The following is an 18311-nucleotide window of genomic DNA, read 5'->3' as shown; positions in this document are numbered from 1 at the left end:
AGTGTTTGAATAAAACAAGAGACTACTAGGGTGTGGGATGAACGTATAGAAGCAGAAGACACCAGTGGGAATAACAAAAGGGCCAGGCATTGTTTTAATGATGCAGGTTGCCTGGCGCTACTGATTCTCTGCAACAAATGTAATATCTAAAGTGCAATTCATCTGAAGTTTTACTTTGCCTTCATTGAGGGAAGCCAGAAGTGCTTTATGTCTCGCTTGCAATTCAGCAGCACTTAATATAATATATGGGCTAGACGTAAAGGTAAAGGGACCCCTGACCATTAGGTCCAGTCGTGACCGACTCTGGGGTTGCGGCGCTCATCTCGCTTTATTGGCCGAGGGAGCCGGCGTACAGCTTCCGGGTCATGTGCCAGCATGACTAAGCTGCTTCTGACGAACCAGAGCAGCGCATGGAAACGCCGTTTACCTTCCTGCCAGAGCGGTGCCTATTAATCTACTTGCACTTTGATGTGCTTTCGAACTGCTAGGTGGGCAGGAGCAGGGACCGAGCAATGGGAGCTCACCCCAAAATTCAAATATCTTTAATACGGTCAATGACCAGAAAGCAGGAGCTCACCCCATTGCGGCAATTCGAACCGCCAACCTTCTGATCGGAAAGTCCTAGGCTCTGTGGTTTAACCCACAGCGCCAACTGCATCCCGGGCTAGATGTACTCCGAGTTATAAACAGATCGGCTTTTGAATACATGCAGATTGGCTGATAGCTACACAATGCGCAGTTACTTACGGGTTGGCCAGCTGCTCCAGGAGAGCCATCATTACCACGACCGCCCTGAAAATGGAATTAAATACATTAGGAACAAACAAAACCTGACACAGAACAATATCAATACGTTTCCCTCTTTTAAACAAACATTTGTTTGTAAGGAATGAAAGAAAACTCCATGTGTGAATTCCTCTCATTGTGAACACTGAACTTGCTCCTCACCAGAAACTTTGGAGCTTCAGGAATTTTATGTGCACATTGGAGCTCTTAGTGATGAATCCGGAACTGATGGGTTTGGGAGGGGAGAAACAAGGGGGCAAAATCTTCAAGAAAGGCAGTTTTAAAAATGCCCTTTAAATAATGGCTGCCAAGCCCACAAAGTAAACAAACTGTAGTATGTGTTAATCCAGGTATAGGGGGAGAATAAATTGATTTGGGATATACTTGGAAAGTAAAAACACAGAATTTGGGGGCATCAGTGCCAAAGGTGTGGAGGATATATAAATAGTTCACCATTCTTGACAGTCAGTAGCCAGGCCTCCAACAAGGCATGGAGGATGCAATCCTATCTAGGATTGCTGCAATAATAATAATAATAATAATAATAATAATAATAATAATAATAATAATAGAAGATGTTGTTTTTAATACACCTATTGATTTTAAAATGTCACCAACAAGCATATTAACAACAACAATCACTGACAAATCTCTGCACAGAACATGTAAAGATTCACTGTATATTCAGAGGTTTGTCTGCACACCCTCCCCAGTTTAGCCCCCAATCCCAATATTTTTCTTGAGCTTCTGCAATCCTTGGGGTTTCTTCTCAGTCTGCTGAAACCTCCCTCTTCTGCGTGGATGGTACTTTTGTAACATACGGACCCTTTCTCCAAACACACTCATGCTATACTTTGTCGTCTCCTTTTGTACACCAGAGGTAACATGAGAAAATTCTGGGTCTGCATGTTACCTTCCAGGATTTTTGAGACCTACTGAAGATGCCTTGCCTGAAGGACTAAAAATAGCAATCAATGTGAAGTTTGGGTTCAGTAACTTACAGCACTTCCTGGAGCTCCCGGTCTTCCTCTCTCGCCAGGCTGACCTCTTGGACCCTAATGAATATATAGGACATTCACTTAAGGAATGGAAATCAAACACATTTTGTTTAAAATTATTCATCACTGATTGGATAGCTGGGAAACCTTTAGGAGAGAAACACCACCAATGACTCTTTTTGGCCCCATAGTAAGATTATTTTGATCATGTGTATTGGGATTCACTGCCCATAGGACCTGGGGCGGCTTGGAGGAGGCAGTATCTATTCAGAAGGACACCATCTCCACACTCCAATCCTTCCACCATTTTATAAAATAAAATAAAAGATAAAGGACCCCTGGATGGTTAAGTCTAGTCAAAGGCAACTATGGGGTTGCGGCACTCATATTGCTTTGAGGCCAAGGGAGCTGGCGTTTGTCCACAGACAGTTTTCCGGGTCATGTGGCCAGCAGGACTAAACTGCTTCTGGCGCAATGGAACACCATGACGGAAGCCAGAGCACATGGAAACGCCATTTACCTTCCCACCACAGCGGTACCTATTTTTCAACTTGCACTGGCATGCTTTCAAACTGCTAGGTTGGCAGGAGCTGGAGCAGAGCAACGGGAGCTGACCCCGTCACACAGATTCAAACCGCCGATCTTCTGATCATCAGGATCAAGAGGCTCAGGGGTTTAGACCACAGTGCCACCCACATCATTTTATCTACAGTACCTACCAGGTCTATGTATACTTAGCTGCTAAGGGATAGTTGAACTTGTATAATAGGAAGCTCTTTTTTGGACAACAGAAATAGATAACAGCATGGAATCTCTTCTCAAAAGGGAACAGTTGCACAATTGACTAGCTGGTGGCAACATATATTAAAGGTAAAGGGACCCCTGACCATTAGGTCCAGGCGTGACCGACTCTGGGGTTGCGGCGCTCATCTCGCTTTATTGGCCGAGGGAGCCGGCGTACAGTTTCCGGATCATGTGGCCAGCATGACTAAGCCACTTCTGGTGAACCAGAGCAGCGCATGGAAACGCCGTTTACCTTCCCGCCGGAGCGGTACCTATTGATCTACTTGCACTTTGACGTGCTTTCGAATTGCTAGGTTGGCAGGAGCAGGGACTGAGAAACGGGAGCTCACCCCGTCGCAGGGGTTCGAACTGCCAACATTCTGATTGGCAAGTCCTAGGCTCTGTGGTTTAACCCACAGCGCCACCCGCGTCCCGGTAACATAGATTACTGGTTGTTAAACAACTCCATAGACTATAAGCTCATTTCTGCAGGCTATTCAAAAGGTAAGTGCTTACCTTTGAAACCCTATACAGCTTGAAATGGGACTGATACTTGAAGGAACACCCTGCCTCCATAATAGCCTGTCATAAACTGATATCACAATCATCAGAGGTGCTTTATTTGATACCCCCAGCTTTTGAAGTGAGGCAGGTGACTTTCTCAGCTGTGGAATTCCATTTACGGAATCTTCCCCCATTTGTGGCATCTACTATGCTATCTTTTTCAGCCAGAGGAAAACAAAACTGTTTTAATTTTCCAGGTTTTTAACTCTTCCTATGTGATTATTTTATATCTATTATACTTGTTTTATTTACATTTTTAATAATAATAATAATAATAATAATAATAATAATAATAATAATAGTCATCTTAATGTTTTGCCTGTGTGTGCTGCCCTGGAAGTATTTATATCAAAGGGCACAATGCACATAAATTTAATCCAATAGCTGAATGTTCTATCAAGTATTTATTTTGAGACTTCCTACTCAATTGTTTTGAAATAAACAAATTACCATTGGTCCGGGGGATCCATTTTCTCCAGGAAGACCGTTCTCACCCTATTTAATAAAGAAAACACTGGATAAATATACAGCATATATTGCTTCACATTTTATTAATGTACAGCATATATTGTTTCACAGTTTTGAAAACTGTTTTTTCTTTTTTTGTGAATTGTTAAATATTTTACCCTGATCCAGCAAGGACAATAAGTTAATGGAAGCACGCTTTTATATGAGGATTGCTTTTTGGATCAGACCCTCATATGTAAAATAAAAATAAAAATGCACTACATAGGTCAAATCTGCCTGCACTATCTTGGGCTATACATGCAGTGATCCTGGCTGGATTGGGCCATAGGCGAGATAGATCATTTGCTTGGGAAGTAAGATCAACATCACCAGAGACAACTGGGTGAGCATGTAAAGAGGTCTTTGGGTGTTGCAGAGTTCCTGCCGAGCTTTGCTGAACACAGGGATCTCTGGAATTAAAACCTCATGTGAAACGGTAAATATTTTCCTATTCTTCTTAAATTAATTGTGTGAAGGGGTTGTATAATTAGACAAACACTATGGTGCAATAATACACAGGTTTACTCAGCCTCAGAATGAAGTAAACACCACTGTTTTTTGCGTGGCCTGCTTTTAGGTAGAGATAGTAGAAGCTGTCAGTCTCAAGTTTTCTCTCAGTTTCTCATTTTTTCATTCTTAAGTTCACACATTTTTGTATCAGTTTGAGAAATATATATGTATAAAATGTCCTCATGAAAATTTGTAGGCACATTTCTCGCAATATACACACCATTTTAACTGTAGCTTTGCCTAATATACACATTTTTGGCAAGCAATTTCCCCCTCATGGAAGGCATTTTTGTATGTGATTTTTAGTAATAGAATGCATTAATTAATAGAACGCACACTTTCCTGCAACATACATATTTTGTATACCTTTTATGCCAGAGAAGTGCAAAATGCAGAGAGCTCCAAAGGACAGCCGTATATATTATGTCTTGTGAACCAAACTGAATTTGTCACCCTTCCCTATTACCAGGTAAGGGTATATAAGATTGCTGCCCTAAACTTTATTCAGGCATTTCTAATTGTATTCACGGAACTGGTGTGGGGCTGTGCATGCCACTCTCACCCCAACTTTGCATTTGGCAGAACCCACTTACAGTCCCCCCCCCCCCGTGTTTGGGAAACCTTATTGTTCAAGTAGAGAAGGCTAGACGAATGTTTAGCTAAATGCACTTTAAAATCCCATATTCAGGGTCATCCACTCTTTCAACCAAACCAAGCAGGCAGCCTCATAATACAGCTTAATGGCGCCTTCAGGCATACATTTGAAACAATCACTAATTTGGTAGAAGCGGTTTTGTACAGTGTATAGAATAAACATATTTTACCTTCAGACCAGGAGCACCTGCATCACCTTTGGCACCGTCTCTTCCATCAAATCCCTTTGTGAAAGGAAATAAATATATTAGCATATCTCTTGCCATTCTCTCTCCCCGCCCTGCATTTTGATAAACAACAGAGTTTGCTCTGTCCATTTTCCTCTGTACCCAGTGCTTTTATTTTCGGGGGGGGGGGACGCAGGGGTATGCATACCCCTAAACATTTCTTGAATCTTTGTACTTTTGCCCATTTATTGTATTTATTTCCCCCGATTTGAACTATAAAATGGTGAGTTTCTTGGAAGAAACTCGCCATTTTTCTTTTTTGGAAGAAAAGCACCGCCTACATCTGAGTAGAGGTGCACAAATAGAAATCATTTACCTTAACTATGGTCAAAGAAACTTCAGGGAGGAGGGGGTTAAGAATTTCACAGAATTTCTATTTATTTATTATTTATTCTACAGGGGGAGGAAACATTATCCAACAGTTTCTCAAGTGGAAGCAACAGCAGTTGTGTTGCCAGTCTGACCACCATTTTGGATTCTCCAATCATGGGAGGGAAACAGCATTGTGGGAGGGAAATAAAAGGTAAAGGTACCCCTGCCCGTACGGGCCAGTCTTGACAGACTCTGGGGTTGTGCGCCCATCTCACTCAAGAGGCCAGGGGCCAGCGCTGTCCGGAGACACTTCCGGGTCACGTGGCCAGCGTGACAAAGCTGCATCTGGCGAGCCAGAGCTGCACACGGAAACGCCGTTTACCTTCCCGCTGGTAAGTGGTCCCTATTTATCTACTTGCACCCGGAGGTGCTTTCGAACTGCTAGGTTGGCAGGCGCTGGGACCGAGCAGCGGGAGCGCACCCCGCCGCAGGGATTCGAACCGCCGACCTTTCAATCGGCAAGTCCTAGGTGCTGAGGCTTTAACCCACAGCGCCACCTGCATCCCATTGGGAGGGAAATAGCAGCCGCCAAATTAAAATAATATAGAACAACAACAAAAGGAGAATCTTCAGGGGAAAATCTGAAAATCTCTTCTTAATGCCAGAGAAAAAAGTAACCCCAGGAATGCAAACTCCAAGGAAATGGGCCTGCATATCCAAAGCCCATCTATATAGAAAAAAGAATTCTCCATACAAATTGCCTGAACACAGCAGTGCTAATGAAAAATTGTACTCATCTGAGAATATTTCCACTTTTCACTGACTCTGCCAGTGAATACTTGCTAACATAACCGGACCCCAAGCCAACAAAAGCTAATTGCAGTTACCTTGTCCTAACTGGTTGAATTGGGGCTCTGATCTTTGGGGCTTCAGCAAGTTTAGCTTAGAAAAGTGTTTGAGTGAACAAACATCTCATTGGCTTGAGTAATATTCTGCTATATACAAGAACTGGGAGAATTACCGCTCGTTGATATGCCTTCTACCATGCATTGGCTGAAGTTAAAATACTTACTCGGTGACCTTTCATTCCAGGCATGCCAGGCATGCCAGGGGGACCTTTGTGACCCTAAATGGAAATGAGAGGTAGTAGAAAAAGAATCCATGAAGGCGCATGTAAAATGGAGATCATTTTATATAAATATTCACTGAAAGAGTTTTTATTGCATTCTCAGTTCAATGGCTCCCCGGTTGTTTCTGAACTACAATTCCCATCAGCCCCAGCAAGCAAAGGATGATGGGAGTTGTTGTTTAGCAACATCTGGAGGGCCAAAGGTTTCCCAAATGTGACTTAGGGTGATACCCAAATAAGTCACTCAGAGTATATCCACCAATTTCACTGGGTTTGCGCTAAGCATGGCTAATTCTGGGTATCACTCAGATTGAAACAAACAAACAAACAAGAAGACAGACAGACAGACAGACAGACAGACAGACAGACGAACAAATCTCTGAGCACATTGTTATTTGAAGTTCCCATACTCTGTAGAAGTAAAAGCCTGAGTTTGTCAATAAGGCTTGAAACCAATAGTTTTGATGCACAACACATACTAAGTTGCTTCAAAAGTTATGGATGTGCCTGTCTCACACCAGAGTCAGCACTGGTCAACTCCCAAGACTGCAATGAGCATTTCCCAACCATCAAGTGGAGAGCACTCTTCCAACAGCAAGGGCTGATTGGAATATGACCTGATCCTTACCCTACTGCTATGCCACGCCTACTTACCTGCTGTATTACCTGCTGTATAAACGGCTTGATTTCAACCGTCACATGTGGTCTCATGTGTCTTATTCACACAGCATCCAAGAGCCACATTTCTGCAACTGCTACACAACATGATACTGTGGGAATACTCTCCAAACTGGGAAGTGGGTTTTTCCTCTCCCCCCCATCAGGACAATCCTGAAATGCATGGCTTCCAGCAGAGAGTTCAAACAACCCCACAAAGCACTGAACTAATGTGTGGGGCAGTTTCAGGGTTGTATGGGCTTAGTCTTGTCACTGCTGGCAGGCAGTGTGGTTACGTACCCTGCTACCTGCATATCTGGCCAGTTACATGTACATGTAAAGAGCTCCTCCATGCACGGGAGATCCTGAGCAGCTCTTGGTGTTTGGGTGACAAGATGCTGTCAGCAACTCCCGGCTGGTTTCCCAGGAAAGTATAAAGACAAAGGAAGGTTGCTTACTGTCCCTTTTTAGTCAATATTTACAAAGAGAGGCTATAGAACCCAGTCTCTTAGATAATGGCGCTGTCCCGAGTGAATCTCCATCCCCCGTCTCTCCTACTTCCTCATTCGTCATCATCATCATCACCTCCTCTATGGGTGCCCTCTGTCTTTGAGCTCTTTGCTCTCCTACTTTTAAGGCTCACCAGGTTCTGGGAGATAAGGGGTCTAGAATACTTTCTAAAGACACTGTGTCATCCAGCTGCCGTTCCGGTCCTGCCTCCTCCTCTCCCATTATTTCCCAACTTTTCCTCTCATCTGCCTCTGAGCTGTGACCTCCTGCAACCCCCTGTTGTAAATCTAAACTGTCTTCCTCTTCTTCCTCCCTGGGAAGTTCAGGATGGGGAGGCAGTCTCCACCACTCCCCCTCTGCCCAGTCCCTGACATTGGCTAATTTCAAGAGAAGAGCCCCTTCACAGCCTCACTGAACATGCACTCAACATGGATGTTGTGTATGTCAGTGGCCGGAACACGACTACTTTCAAAAGCATGACGGCAGATATCAGAACTGCCCTAATGATAAACACCACTTCAACACTGTTCTCAGCCACATTCAGATTGGACCACGTTTCCAGAACCACCCATATTTATATTCAAAACCAAGAAAAAATTTTTCCCCTTCCTTACAGGAGTACCAGGTAATCCACGTTCACCAGTTCTGCCCGGTCTTCCAGATTCTCCCTAAAGAGAGATAATAGTAATAGTAATAGTAATAGTAATAGTAATAGTAATAGTAATAGTAATAATAATAATAATAATAATAATAATGCATTGTCTTGCTATAGTGTCTCAGTAAATTCTTAAGAGTTCAAAAGAAGGACCAGACCTACAACAGGAAAATCAGTTTTGTGAATGGCATTCCTTTATGAGAAGAACAATAATGTCTTGTTGACTTTAATTGATCTATTCTCACAACTCATTGTGCATATAATGAACACCCTGTGCAGGTCTTCCAATGTGTACTAAGGTGTATATATGATGGAAGGGCAGCCTGATACAACCCTCTGGCTTTGATCTGAACAAGCAGGCCTGGCCATAGCTGTCAACTTTTCCCTTTTCTTGCGAGGAATCCTATTTGGAATAAGGGAATTTTCCTTTAAAAAAGGGAAACATTGACAGCTATGGGCCTGGCTCACCTATGAGGCATAGTGAGGCAATTGCTTCCTGGTGGCCAGCTCTAGACAGCTGGCAGGGGTGGCAGATTCGGCTTCTGTGGACCACACTGCCTGCCATTTGCTGCTCTTGTCAGCTGCCACTGCCTCCTCCTCTGCTGTGTGTCCATCTACCCTTGTGTGTTCCCCATCCCCGCAACCCACATGGCAAAATGTGCTCGACTGTCATTGTCAACAAGCATGGTTGGACAAGAGGAACCAGGGGCTTAGACTAGTGGAGGGCAAATCAGCATTCATAGCGTCTGACGTCTCTTTCACCGATCTTTGAGCAAAACAGGAAATGGGGGACACCTTGTATCAAGAGAAGTACTTTTCTACCTGTACAATCCACCTTTGGATTCAAACCAACGGTCTAGAAGAAAATGACTCTCCTTAGATAGCCTTATGTAATATGAGAAGCTTAATATTAACTATGAACTTAACTTACATCTTTCCCAGCAGGGCCAGGTGGACCCATATTTCCAGGTGGTCCAGCAGGGCCCTGAAAAACAGAAACAATATATGGTGGTCTACAGAAATGATAGCCAGTGGAAATCAGATTATGTAGGTTCTGAGAGAAAGAGAACTCTGCAATCAACAGAGAATTATCTAGTCCTTATTTAGTTCAAGCAGGTGATGTCGGAATCCAAACTGATTTCCCCTACTTTTCTGCAACTGTTTACAACCTTCCATGATGGCCTCTCTGTGGAATAGTAAGATGGAGTCTGTAGTCATTATGGCTATTGAGAAACTGGTTTCCAAAATATAGTGGCTGTGAATCTATCCACAATGGATTTGTATGGTGCTGTCAATTATATGGCACCTGTTGTTTGTTAATTTCATGGCTGAATATTTCTTGTTATTGTCCCTCCCACCACATGGTGAAATCTAGGATTTCAGAAGTCTTGCAAAACATTATGCAGGACATTGTTTTATTAATCTATATTCTCAGGCTTTAGCTGAGAATGAACATGATTCTCAGAGAATGTTGCCTGGTCATGGTTTTGTAGTTCAGTTTATCTGAAAAATATTAACTCAGGTGACAATTTGTCCCTTTAATGCTTTTTAAAGTAAATGCTTTAAAAAGTAAAAATAAATAAATATTGTATTGATTTTTTTGAACATTGACTTGATATTATCTTTAAAAATATGTTCCCAAAAAGGTTATATGTCCCTGAGCACCGCTGGAGCTGTCAAAGTAAGTTCTCCTTTTATAAGAAGAAGCATGAAGGAGGTTCCCAGCCCGCTCACAGGTGCTTATAATATCAGTAGATACAGTTGGTAACAGCCTTCAATTTTAACCTGAAGATTGCCACTTCTTCAGTTTTAATTTTAATTTTAATTTGTTTGAATTAATTGTGGGATGTATCTTAATTTACTGATCACTTGTTTTTATGCATTGTGTTACTTGTATGATATTAGCCACTCTGAGCCTGGCTTTGGCCGGGGAGGGCGGGATAATAATAATAATAATAATAATAATAATAATAATAATAATAAACATTTATTTGGCATTTACATTTACTTTTGCCTCAGCAGATTAAGGGTGCAATCCTATTACCTCTGCAAGGGCATTCCAGGGACCATAAGAATACTGAATTCATCTTTCCAACATCTGAGACAAAATTCTTAGCATTGGAGAGTGACATCAGAGCCTCCTTTTCTGATCCTCTGGCAGAGCTCTGATGTCCATATGGCCAAAAATAAAATAAAAATGGGGTCATATCAGAGGCATTCTAGGTGTGTCCCTGAGAGAGGCTTGGATCTGAAGGATCCAAAGCTGTCATGCTCCCCTGACTCATCCACAAACCAGGGACAATTTAGTCACATGGTTGACTAAATCTCTTCCTCCATTTTCTTTCCTATGGTTTCCAATGGGTAGCGAAGCATTTTTGAGAAAGAAAAATGCTCAAAGCCTCCAAAAATGGATAGAAGCATTCCGGATGCTCCTCTGCCCTCACTTTCACCTTCCAATCAGAGTGTAGGATAAGGCGGTAGTCTCCCCAATGCTTTACGATTGCACCAGTTCAAGAGACAAGGTTCTTTTCAAATGTGCCTGCGAGCCTCAGGTAAGCGTTTCCACAATTCTACAAAATCTGCATTACTTATGTTCTTCCAAATATTGTAGAAAACTGTCCAATAATAATGACTCCTGCTAATGAATGCTGGAAGTATTTAATCTACAATTCCACACAGCACGATCATTTACCAAAATTAAGTTGTGAGGCCAATTAATTAACAGTGTACACTGATACTTACCGGAGCACCAGCTTGGCCAGGTTCACCAGGGGGGCCTTGGTATCCGTGGGGTCCCTATTAGGCAAGACAAATGGCACACCTTAGGAATCATGGATTGAGTGGCTCATTAAATGTTGTAATCACATATTCCAAATTTCTGAGACATCAAGAGGGAGTCAAGGAGAATGAATTCCTTTGACACCATCAAAGAGATTCCATTGCGGAGCATGCAATAATTTGTGCTATCTGCATACAGTGGTACCTCGCAAGACGAATGCCTCGTAAGACGAAAAACTCGCAAGACGAAAGAGTTTTTCGTTTTTTGAGTTGCTTCGCAAGACGAATTTCCCTATGGGCTTGCTTCGCAAGACGTCTTGCAAGTTTGTTTCCTTTTTCTTAAAACCGTTAATACCCAGGGTGCATTGCTTGAAGAGGTGCAGTTGCTTCGCAAGATGAAAAATTCGCAAGATGAAAAAACTCGCAGAACGAATTAATTTCGTCCTGCGAGGTACCACTGTATTTTAGAATTTAAAAAATGGCTCAGTTTGGACACAATGCTAAAACCATAGTTTAATTATGTGAGAGTGAGCCTCAGTTCTCCCTCCACTCTCCTCTTTTGGTATGCAACAGAAGAGATAATGACAATCCACTTTTGCTTATAGACTAACCAGAGTTCCTTGTCATGCTCAAACCTGGAGAATTCTGGTTAATTTGAAAAATGATGGATTGATCCTAGCTTGTTTAAATGAACCAGACTCCTTGGAGATTGGATTAAATAGGGAACTCATTTGTGGAATTGGGTGCTTCCAATCTTCCTCTCTGGAGCTGGGGGTGGATCAGGGAGAGGAGAGCAGGCCATATAAGTATGGTTTAGCTTGGCACCCACACTGCAGGGCCCCCCCACAACTTCTGAGATCTTGCAAGGCCTCGGACAGCATCTCAGAAGCCTTGGAGATGCTTTCTGAGACCTCCAAACCCAACCTCCGGTACCACCAGAAGTCAGGTTCTGAGGCCAGGAGCTGTGCATGATGTCATAATGTCACGTCATAATATGACATTGTGACATCATGCATACTGGGCACCCATAACCTGGGGCCCAAGTTGGCTCCCCTGGCTTAGCTTCATGTCCGAAAGTGCTCCGTGTGAAAGGTGGCGGCACAACTAGCTGGATATCTCCTTTGGCCTTTCCCTCAGAAGTTTTCAAAATGGTGCATCTTCTAGGTAATGGTTGGTTTGGCCCTTATTCATGAAACGTGATCCTATTTCTCAGTGAGAAAAGATATTAGAGAAGCATTACTTGTACTTACAGGTGGACCGGGCTGACCAACAGGACCAGGGAGGCCAGGTGCGCCAGGAGCTCCAGGTGCACCCTGCAAACAACATTGTAAAAACAATACCATCAGACACAGTGAATTTAGAATATACCCATGAGACAGAGTGTAGAGACCAAATGCAAGCTGAAACAAAAGGGCTCGTCAGTATTATTGGAAAAGATGAAGCAAAAGGCAGAGTGTGCTTTAACTAGGCAATTTTGAACCCATCTCAATCCACATCTATTCCATTGGCAACAGAATTGGAGTTTTGGTGAGAAACAGCTCCACTGAGATTAAGGGAAAATGTAGCATAATCATACAGTGAGCCCTTTGCCTATGATGAAAAACAATCTCACTGCTAGTGGTTTTGAATTGCAAGTGCTAGTACTAAAATTATAGTCAAATTTTTATGTAGTATTTGATGACTCTCTTGTTGGTTTATTCTGCACGTTCTCTATCTATCCATCTCCACACGCTAAACATAAGAAGTTTAGTTAGCTAATACGGAGTCACACAATCGATCCATTTCAGTCTTGTGTACAGTACATGGACCACCAGTGTTTTCCAAGGCTTTAGACAGGGATCTCTCTCTCAGCCCTACCTAGAGATACCAGGAATTAAACGTGGGATCTTCTTCATGCAAGGCAAATGCTCTACCACTGATCTGCAACCTTTCCCCACATATCTACAAAGCCACTTCCGAGCTCAAGAGGAGGGGGCGTTGCGGGCCATCCCCTTTCCCACGCGCGCAGGGGGTGGAGTTAGCCCCCGTGAGAAGAGGGAATTCCCGCCCGTGCCCGAGACTCAGCCCGCCAATCGGCGGGCTGGGGAGCTGTGGCCTGGCCCCATTTAAGGCCAGGGCGCCCGGGGACCGCCCTCTTTGCCCCCGTTCTGGCTGTGGCGGTTAGGCATTAGCAGGGGTAATTGTTATGTAAATGAAGGGGGGAAGGAAGCGCCATCACCTTCCCCCAATGAAAAGGGGTAGTCCGGTAGAGGACTCCGGGGGGCGTTGCCTTGTCCGAAACCTAGGGAGGTAAGGGCCTCCGGCACGCCCCAGAGCGGTGACACCCGTGGGATCCTAGTTGGCGTACTTCAACAGGACCCCCACGGCTTGTGGATAACCCCTCCCGGTCTCCATGCCGGGTAGTCGATAGGAGCCAATGCCTAAGGCCAATACCTTCCAACTCCTGTAATCAATAAAGTTGTGGCCTTTTAATGCCCATTAACCTTAAATAACGTCTCCTGTGTCTTCATTTCTTGTGGGGAGGGGTTTCGCCACGCAACACACACACACATACATACACACACACTTCACACACATAAAAGGCTCAAAGGTTTGATGGAAAATGAACAAATTTGTATAGTGGATGCTTGATAATTAGGCAAAAAGGCACATTTTGTCATCCATACCCAGTTATGCTTTTATATGTCTGCTTAAAAGGTGTTCTAAGCTTTTGTATTTTCTGTGGGGAAGGACAATGCTCCTCCCCACACACTGAGTCCATAAGTGAAAGCACACATAATATATTCCTGAGCACTGGAAATATATCCTGTGACTTACAGCACAGATAAAATATATTTCACAAAGCAGGGAATAATTTTTTTTTTCGCCACTTAATTATAGCCCGCTGTGATAGCAGCACAGGAATCCTATTGCAAGAACTGCAACTTAGATGACATGCTCCATGTGACAAGAAGCGAATGACACGAATGGCAAAGTAATATATTCCATAAGGCAGCTAATGTATCCAAGGATTTGCACCAGTTAATATATTTGGCAGCCGAATGCTTCACTTATAAGGCATTCTTACTCAATACTGCTGATTTGTATGCGGTAAATCTTAATTTACAAATAGGCACAGTGTAAGTAAACAAAGTAGTGAAGAAAAGTGCAGTCTGATGCACAAGTCAATTATTCCATTGCAATCATCACATATCAAGAGCTGAATCTGTACCAAGATTGTTTCGAGGAACTTAGCCGAGATCTTTAAAGCTAAATCTAAAATTGCCTGATTTATTCAATAGTGGTTATCTAGTCTTTTATATATTGTATGTGTTTGGATTATCAATGTATTTGGATGACTTTATTTGAGTTTACTGTTTTCACTTATGCCAATAAAGGCTAGTTGCAAGTTACAAGTTACAAGCTAAATCTGAAAGTATTCTCAAGCTGGCACAGATACAGATTTATGTAGATGTGCTTGCTTTGTGTCTACCAAAATAACAGGGAATTCCCCCATTCTTGATGATTTCAGTTTGGAGATCTCTTTGCATAGAGCCTCATGACACTTGATCATCATACGGCCAATCACCTGTGTGCTTCCTTTCTATTGGCTGGCACTGTTTGCCCATCATGAAAAGGCTCCATTGTAGCTGGCATGTGAGAATTTCTTGTGATTGCTGTGCCAGACACAGTCATACCAAGTTCTTCCAGATGTGGGTGATTCAATGGAGAAACAAGCTCTCTTTAGGTAAAGGGCCAAGGACTGGCTGTGCATCATTGTTCCAAGAGTCGCAAAAAAATAAGAACCAATAAATGCTGCACACAAAACGAAGTTTGGCACCGTCTAGTGATCTGTGTCTATTGAAGCTCTAGCCATACCCACATGGCAAAAGTCAAACAGAAAGCTCACAAGCAATGTAGCAACCAAGAACATTAAATGGTCAGGTATTTCTTTCCCCCCTCTGGTTCAGCGCATCTCAGATGTGGAAGCCAAGCAGCAGAATGCAAATGACACAAACTGTGAGAGAAATATGGTAAACAACTGGAAATGGATGAATGGGTTAGAGGATAGATGGATGGATGGATGGATGGATGGATGGATGGATTAATGAACAAACAAACTGAAAGGAAGAAAAAAACCTGTGAGGAACAGAAGGTGAATGAATATAGTGATTAATGAGCATATTAATAAATGGACAAAGTAGGAAAGATGTAGGAAATAACCAGGATTCTTATCTCCTTTGTAGACCACTTGTGTAGACAGCTTTCTTAATAATCCAGTGCATGGAATACAGCCCTTGTAACAGAATATACAGAATACAAACCTGATTGCAACAGGGCCAGTCCTGCCATGTAGTGTTGTGAGACCACATGCTTCAGGTGGCATCATGAATGGTGCTGGTGGTAGATGAGGGCAGGATGCAAGCTGGACCTGATATTTTTATGGGGAGCATCATTTGGGATCTGGTTCATGCAGGAAAATATCCCGGGCTATCCCTGCATTCCTAAATTTGCAATGTTCTTCTAAACATGTGCTCCATTCAAGAAAATAAGGACGGACAATTGTAGGTGGCTATTGCCTATTCAAGGGGAAATGAACTGCTTGCATAATTCACATAGAAAGTGGGAGCTACAAGAATGCCTCTTTCATGACACGGTTTTACTGAGGAAATTTCATGTAGGTTTGATTACATCAAAATAATTCTTGAACATCCCCCCCCCCCAGCAAAAAATAAAGCACATATATGATGCTGAATAAGTATTTAAAAATCCTTATGGACTGATCTGGGCAGCTATAGATAAGGGGGGAAATGCAATAAAAGTCTGCTTATGCGAAAAGAGCTATAAACAATGCTTTGATCCATTATCAGTTGAAATTTCCATGTGGAAATAGAGAATGAGACACAATGAATGGTCTGAAATGTTGTTACTAATGGAGAAAATGACAAAAATGACTGGGAGGGAGAAATTTGTGGAGCAGGTAATGGGGAAAAAACTTAAATGAAAGTAGGAAAATATAGGAGTAAAAGAAAAGGGGGGAAAGGAAGAAGCTGAACATGGAAGCAAGGAAGTAAAAAAATCAAAGGGGAGGGGAATGAAGAAGAAATAATGGTAAGGTAGAGATGTCAAGGAAAAAGTTGATCAAAATATTTTAAAGAATTGCTCAAATCCAGATCCAGAGTAATGTGACCTGCTTTAAAACTTCTTACGTTCCTAAGCAGTAATAGTATATGTTCAATACAATCTGTACAAGGAGGGGAAAACCAGTAATTTCAATAAAAAGATGAGAGACAGTGTTATTGTCTTACAAGTTGGCCGTATCCTCCTCCACCAGACTTGGTATAATCGCCTTCATACTGAGGAGAAAAGTTCTGTAATTAAAAAAAGAAATCGAAAAAGATGTAGCCATTACACAAAAAACAGGAGGACAGCATACACAATTGCAATGACATACAAAACCAGCACATGTAAGCATGTAATGAGGAGCTGACAGCTGTCCACAGATCCACTGGCAATACTGTAATTTGAAATGAAGAGGTGTCCCACTCAAAGTCCATAGGACACGTCTTCATGATTGGTCAGTCAAGATAGGGTTGTAATTTCCTTTAGCGTGGATAATGCTGTTGCTCTCAATTACAGTGGCAGGGTTGACCAAAATGTAGCTTGGGAGCAAATGAATCTGTCTCCTGAACCGCTAAAGGTCAGCCTTCCAGGAGGCTGAAGATAAAGTTCTTGTCCATTTTCACAACCCTTTTCTCCGCGCAATGTTATCGTCGCCATCATTCTCAGTATTGCACCTTAAGCTGGGAAAGAGGCAGTTTGGGAGAAGGAACGGGTAAAGAAAGAACATTGTAAGGGCCTCACATGGATCCATGAGTCCATGGAACACACGTTGCTTTATCAGAGAGAAAGGAGATATCTGCAAACCATAGCCCAAAGCTTGCGTGGGAGATATTGCGAGCTGTAGCTGTAGCAAGGAGAACTGACAGAAGGGGCAGGCAGAAAAAGGAAATACCACTGTGATCAGCTGTAGAAGGTCAAGGAAGTGAAAAGTATCCACACCAAGAAGCCAAACCAAGGCTGCACAAACAAATACAAATTTGCATGAACAAACAAATGTACAACCGAAAAACATAACAGCACAGTGATGGACAGCTTACTCATGCAGTTCCTTCTAGGGCCAATACACAACAGCAGGCATGGAGAGATTTCCCCGGAGCTCTGACTCCTGGCTGGAGGCATCATACAAGTTTCTGGAAGGAGGTCTACTGAACACTTCAGCAGTGAGCATTCAATGCAGCAAGGATCAGGGCTTGCTAGAGGGGGGACTTGCATACACTTGTGGATTTGTGGACTCTGTTTTAATACTCCATAACACTTCATAATAACCATGCAAAGTTATAGGCTCATTTAATGGACTGAATAGCTCAGTTGGTTAGAGTGTGGTGCTGATAATGCCAAGGTTGCAGGTTCGATCCCCGCATGGATGTCTGTTTCCAGACATGTCCTTCTTTTGACTTAAGTTTCTCACTTTCCCCAACATTCCTGGAGAACGGCAGGTTTATCGGACCAATTCTTTAACGAAAGGTTTCTTTTTGGCATTGCGAGAAGTGCACCACGTGGTAGTAAAATGCAGCATTAGCTACAGCTGCCGTGAAAGGAAACAGGGCTGTTACCATATACAAAAGTAGAATTTGTATTTTACTGGTTGGAAAGACACACGTTTTTTTGAGTGCATTTAGCAGATGTTGGATAGAAGGATTCCTTGGTTCTCAGCTGCGGTGGGACACAAAAATCCAATGGAATGGGCAGTATCAGGACCAGCAAATGCTAAAGGTGGGGAATGTAGAGACCTGCGAAACTCCTCCTTCCTGGCTATTCTGCTCTGTGTAAGGACAGAACTGTGCTTCACAGGAAATCCTGGAGCTCCTGAATGAGCCTGTTGTCTCAGGTGTGGTGAAGAACACAACCCCCTCCCCAAAGTTGAAGTAAGATTTAACTGCCAGTCCAGAGTGCCGTCTTGTCCTTTACAAAGACCAAAGAAAGCTCAACTGAAAGTGAAAGGTGAGGCCTACAAAGCCATTCAACCCCAGTGTGTAACAGTTCTTTGATGGTGAAGTTAAATGAAGGGAGCCATTGACTCTGTTGGGCTAAGGCAGGCATGGGCAAAATCTGGCCCTCCAGATGTTTGGGACTACAACTCCCATCAACCCTAGCTAACAGGACCAGTGGTCAGGGATGATGGAAACTGTGGTCCCAAA

General features: G+C 42.9%; 1 protein-coding gene across 2 annotated transcripts in view; it reads right to left on the bottom strand.

Moving 5' to 3' along the window:
• The window catches only part of COL3A1 (collagen type III alpha 1 chain), a 93867-nt gene that overhangs the window by 37536 nt on the left and 38020 nt on the right, over positions 1–18311 (bottom strand). Inside the window, exons 5-14 of one of the 2 annotated variants that reach the window (XM_083704030.1) lie at positions 16359–16421; positions 12321–12383; positions 11035–11088; positions 9224–9277; positions 8252–8305; positions 6414–6467; positions 4973–5026; positions 3582–3626; positions 1788–1841; positions 748–792 (exon numbers count right to left, since the gene is read on the bottom strand). In XM_083704030.1, coding sequence (XP_083560156.1) covers positions 748–792; positions 1788–1841; positions 3582–3626; positions 4973–5026; positions 6414–6467; positions 8252–8305; positions 9224–9277; positions 11035–11088; positions 12321–12383; positions 16359–16421 — 540 coding nt within the window. Of the gene's footprint in view, positions 1–747; positions 793–1787; positions 1842–3581; positions 3627–4972; positions 5027–6413; positions 6468–8251; positions 8306–9223; positions 9278–11034; positions 11089–11681; positions 12023–12320; positions 12384–16358; positions 16422–18311 lie in introns of those variants that run through there. The other variant, XM_083704031.1, reaches the window with a different exon arrangement.

This window comes from Podarcis gaigeae (assembly GCF_964106915.1).
Source record: "Podarcis gaigeae genome assembly, chromosome: 1".
Classification (NCBI taxonomy): domain Eukaryota; kingdom Metazoa; phylum Chordata; class Lepidosauria; order Squamata; family Lacertidae; genus Podarcis; species Podarcis gaigeae.
This window is presented reverse-complemented; position numbering and strand designations above follow the sequence as displayed.